Genomic DNA, 5,424 nt, shown 5'->3' with positions numbered 1-5,424 from the left:
TGAGCACACAACATATTGCGCAGGAAACAGCTGCTAGCTGCACATGAAGTTATATGACTAAATCAACATATATTGAGTACCGGATGCAAGTAGTAAGACAGACAAAAGAGACAACTGGATTTCAGATAACTATTCAACAGCCAATACTCTTAACACTCCTGAGAACATTGGTAAGAAGAATATAAGTACTGAACCGAGGAAGCAAGTGTTAGCACAGAGGTAAGAAGATGATTTATTGTCACGTCCTTGAATCCTTGATCATCCTTAAAAATTAGAGCTCGTATCGCCGTTGCAGTAGTCGAGGAGAACCTGAATAAGACTGAGAGGGCGGACATGATGGTTGTTGTGACTACTGTAAATGTCAAATCCATTGTGACTACTGTAAATGTCCAATCCAAATAAATAATGATAGGGATCCTCGTGAAAGCTTTGTTTTGGATGGTAGATAATGTCCATCGTGGCGTCCCTTAGGTTATAGACATGCAAGACACGCTCTATGTGAGTTTGTACCCAATCAAACATGTATATGCAGTCAGTGTCGATGGACGGAAGCATATTGGCATCCACTGACACACACCTCTCGGCACCAAGAAACAGTGCGCGGCAGCTGATGCTCTTGACCTCCTCCAACATCTTGTGCTCGACATCGACTCTGAAAACTTTCAAGGCTTGATCCCGATGGCGAACGAGCAGAAGCTCCCCGGCAGACTCCACGAGATAAGACTTTGCGATTTTGTTCTCCTGTAAATATATGTCCGCATCAGGCGACATCTGAGCTGCGACTAGAAGCTCAGGATGGCGGTGCTCTGCTGGGACGAGTTTCCATACCGATCCTTCCTGACCAGCAAGATAGATGGTCCCTTGGAAGGTAACCATGGTAGTCAGCAAGACCTTGCCAATGTACCCCTCAGCAAATTCAGTGCTGGTTGGATCACCATACAGAACCGTGTGCCCTCTTCTGTCCCATATCCGCCACACGACCAGCGCCGGTCGAGCGCCGCCGCTCACTGCGGCATGCAGTGTAGCCACAGACCCTAGCCCTTCCCACAAGGGCGCAGCAAAGTGGAGCATGTCGCCTGTCAAGGGGTTGAGGACACGAGCCAAGCGTGGGTGCTCCCTGTCTCTGAGCACGATGAGCCCGTCGGACGCGCTGAGGATGTAGTGGTCCCGGAGCGCCGGGAGCCGCAGGCGGCGGAAGCGCCCCGTGGGGGCGTGGAGGAAGAGCCTGGCGTCGTCGTCGTCGTCGGGGATCTTGGATTTCAGGTCGAGCATGACCCAGTGGCGTGGACGGAAACGGTGGTCGGCGAACGCGGCGCTCGGAGATGGGTTGGCGATGGCGGACCTGGCGCTGACGTGCAGTCGCCTCTCGCTGCTGCTCCAGTCGCCCTCCTCCTTCATCGCCGTGCGCCGGCCGGGTCCTCGCCAAGCACCTCGAGCGCGCCGACTTGCGCCAAGATCCAGGGATCTAGATCGGCGCTGGGTGGCCGCTCTGCTGCGAGAAGGGGGGCGGCTGGGTGGCGACGGAGCAAGCTTGTGTGCTGGAATGGAGCTGGACAAGGGTGGTAATGGATTTTGGGGGATGCGGCTGGGCCTGCTTTGGGAGGAACTTTGAGATGGACCTAGGGTTGGGTAGTTGGGCCGGGTAACACCTGCTCTTTTCGTTGGGCCTCAAGTCATCTCTTTCCGAGCCTAACATTAGAGCGCCTGCCTCAAGGTTACATTTCAGTAAGAGACAGTATCAGGTTAATTTTGAACCTTTAATAATGTTTATCAAGTTCACTCATAAGAAAAACTTCAGGTTCAACTTGTAGTACTCCATCTGTTCATGTTCAACAATTTCAGATGCCATTTTCATCTGCACAGTGCAGTCAATTCCTGAATTCACCTTTACTGCACAAGTCCACCATGCGTCGGTCAATATCTGGTGCATTTTTTTTTATTCCATTGAGATTTTATTTATTAGCACATGTGGGAGATACTAACTAGCTTTATTTAGTTGATTTCGGGCCAGTGGAGCTTTGGTTTCGAGTTGTGGTATGGAGGTGCGGCCGCGAGAGATGATCCAAACCAGCACATCACTAGCACTAAAAAAACTCCCGATTGCGTTGACCGATAGTGTTTGAGCTCGCCTCTTGCTGCGCCAAATCATCAGCGTAGATCCAACGTCGTGTGATGGCCCGCAACATCTTCCCGTGCAACGACAGCGACATCGATTGCATGCGTAGCTATACACATGATCACTAAATCCACTCTCAGTGTAATAATCGGCCATTGCAACAAAAGAGATACATAATAAACATATTTTCCGCCTGATACTTATATTGGGTACACAAATTCTAGGGATGAAGCCAGTGAACTAAGTAAAATGCACAACATTTGTGTTTTCCTTGATTAGCTAGTGCATATTGTAATCACCGACACACAAGTGACAATCGGGAGCCTCATATTTACATAGCACATGACAAGCTAAGAGATGATCCTGCAAGACCAAGGAGAATGCACTACCAATATGTTTCTGCACAACACTAGGTATTGCAAGATCGTCCTTCAATCACAATGTGCTACAAAAATTTATCATCGACCATTGCAACAAAATAGATACGAAGTGAACTAAATTAGAGCCTCATACTTATATTGGACACATAAATTTTAGAAATGGAGCTAGCGACCTAAGTAGAAGGACAACCTGACGAGGGATTAACTCGTCAATGCATATGTATTGTAGAATTAGGGTTTCGTAAGAAGTAGAGGGCAAGTAGATCTCGAAGGTTCAGCCGAACGAAGGTGCTCAACTCAAAGTTATGGTGGCTAGGGTTACAATGATTTCGATCCCTTATTTCTCCCTCGGCTTCCCATTTATATAGGAGGCAACACCGAGGCTTTCCCTATCGTACAAGTTACAAACTGTCGAGCTGCGTTGGGCCTTTCCTATATTGATACAAGGTTCCTATTACAACTCTACTTTTCTAACCCGAAAGTCTTCAACCTTCTGGGCCTCCAAAGCTCCGAGTTTACTGGCTTCATACTTTCTTATAGATCCAGGGTACTTATTCGGCATGCCTATTCGGTATACCTATGTCAGTAGCCCCCGAGATTTTTGCTTGAATCGTAGAGTCTAGTAAAATCTCCATCGTACATCTATTTAATAATACTTTTGAGTCATTGTCAATTTTCACTAAGTGTATTTTGCACAGGGATAATGGTAGATGAGCCTGGTTCTTCTGACGGATCAGGTACCAGTTAATTGCTTTCGTGGAAAACCTGCATAAACCTACTTCAAGCTCAAGTCCCTGGACTCGAACTCGGGATACTGACGTCATTCGACACGTGCCGCTTCAGGACTTATCATGAATCGAATTCCAGCTTATTTTATCGAGTACCCAACGCGTCTGTCGAGATTTTTCTTCACATCTGTTGATGCGGATAAAGTGGGAGAGCGCATTAATGTGCGATGCCACGCCGCACAAGACGGATCCTGGGGTCTTACTTTCGTGAGCTCTTTGTCGAGTCACGGCATTTAGAGTTTTTATCGCGGCGGACGCGCTCTGAGAATATATTGTCGAGTGCCTTTGGGCGGCTGCTGGAATTCTTTATTTCTTTGAGTTAACATGTTAATAATATCTTGACCTCCTGATGGGAGTACATGAGGAGTTATATGTAACTCGAAGATGTACGAAAAAATTCTTCGGCTTCTGCTCCAGATTGTCTTGTTATTTGTCTCTCTTTCTTTTGCCCTTTCTATAATTCATCAGGTGCGCGACCAGCGCTCCCGATGGGAGTAGACCCCAAGGCTACAACCGAGTGTTTGCACTTGGTTGTAGGCTCAACTTCTGTTATTTAACCAACTCTATATTTGTATCATCATCACGTCATCTTATCAGAAGTATTATACTTCTGATAAGAGTAGCCCCCGAGCATATGAACAGGTGCTTGCATCTGAACATAGGCTCCTGAAGTTTGTTTCTAACTATGTATTGTTCTAGCAACTCAAAGATTTTTTATCGGCATGATGTCAATGCTGACGAAAACCATGTGTGGCCACCTCCGGAAGACACGACTTCTGGTGGACCACTGTTTTGTGGGTCCAAAGTTTCTGCTCGTCCCCCACGTCGCGCAAGTGGGGCTTGCACGTCCGTCCTCCGATATTCCTGGCACGCGCGCGGTAACTTCCTCCCCTCCAAAATAAACTGTAAAACTTTTTACCACGCAGCCACGTGCATGGTCCAGGATCTTCCCGTGTTTATCCAATGGTCAAGCCTCATCGTCTTCCAGGGTATAAATTCTTACCCCTGGGCTCAGTTTTACCCTTCGCTGCGTCGCACCATCATTCACTCCTGCCATTGCTCTACCATTCTACTTCCTTGAGCACCACATACGCCCATCTTTCTCTTCCTCTCTCTGCTCCACCACTTCGTCACCATGCCTCCGTGAACCAAGCTCACCAGGAACGTCGCTCCCGGCACCGGCGAGCGCGTGGAGAAGGAGAAGGTCTCCCGATGGGAGAGATCCAAGATCTCGTCGCAGGACCACCACATGCTCAAGAATCTGGGCATGTTCAACAAGGAGGCGATGCAGATGCAAGGGGATGAAAGTACCCCTCCTCCTCCTTCAGGTTTCTGGGTAACCTTCATTGACTTCCTCATCCGCGGATTATCCGTTCATGTCCATGAATTCCTCTGCGGTCTTCTCTTTATTTACGGGATTCAGCTCCATCAGCTGACGCCCAACTCTATCCTCCATATCTCCATCTTCATTTGAATGTACTAGGACGTCGCCTAGAGGGGGGGTGAATAGGCGGTGTATAAAAACTTCTACTTGAGAGCTAAACTAGGAGGAATAAAACTACAAGTGTTTACTAGTTTAGCTCAAAGCCTAACAACTAGGGGTTTGCCTAAGTGCTCCAATAAACTATGCTAGCATGATAAGCAACAAGGTGATAACAAGATAGGTATAGCATCAAGCATGATAGATATCACAATGTAAAGCGCATAGGTAAAGGAGCTTGGGTTGAGAAGTAACCGGTGCACGAGGAGACGACGATGTATCCCGAAGTTCACACCCAAGGGTGCTACGTCTCCGTTGGAGCGGTGTGGAGGCAAGAGGCACTCCAATGAGCCACTAGGGCCACCGTATTCTCCTCGAGCCTTTCCTCCAAGGAGAAAAGCCTCGATCCACTAAGGGACCCTTGAGGGTGGTCACCGAACCCGTACAAGCTTGGGCAAACTCCCAAGTATCAAGCTTGAGGCAACTCCACAACACGGAGGCTCTCAAGTACAAGGCCACAAGAGGCTACAACACGCCACACCGGTGGCAAGGCCACCAAGACACCAACGCGCCACAACCGGCACCAAAACCACAAAGGCTACCACACTCCACTAAGGCAACAACACCACTAAGGTTACCACACCACAAAGGCAACAACGC

At 48.3% G+C, this 5,424-nt stretch overlaps 1 protein-coding gene across 1 annotated transcript; it reads right to left on the bottom strand.

Moving 5' to 3' along the window:
* Positions 1 to 264: 264 nt before the first annotated feature.
* Positions 265 to 1,398, bottom strand: LOC124662281. The gene has a single exon (XM_047200137.1). The coding sequence runs from the start codon at positions 1,396 to 1,398 to the stop codon at positions 265 to 267; it is 1,134 nt and encodes a 377-aa protein (XP_047056093.1).
* Positions 1,399 to 5,424: the final 4,026 nt, after the last annotated feature.

This window comes from Lolium rigidum, chromosome 6 (genome assembly GCF_022539505.1).
Source record: "Lolium rigidum isolate FL_2022 chromosome 6, APGP_CSIRO_Lrig_0.1, whole genome shotgun sequence".
Taxonomy (NCBI): Eukaryota; Viridiplantae; Streptophyta; class Magnoliopsida; order Poales; family Poaceae; genus Lolium; species Lolium rigidum.
Note: the sequence above shows the minus strand (reverse complement) of the source record. Positions and strands in the feature narration are given on the sequence as shown.

What these genes read in the sequence shown, in the direction of transcription:
- LOC124662281 (XM_047200137.1), bottom strand. Translation starts at nt 1,398, where the DNA reads ATGAAGGAGGAGGGCGACTGGAGCAGCAGCGAGAGGCGACTGCACGTC.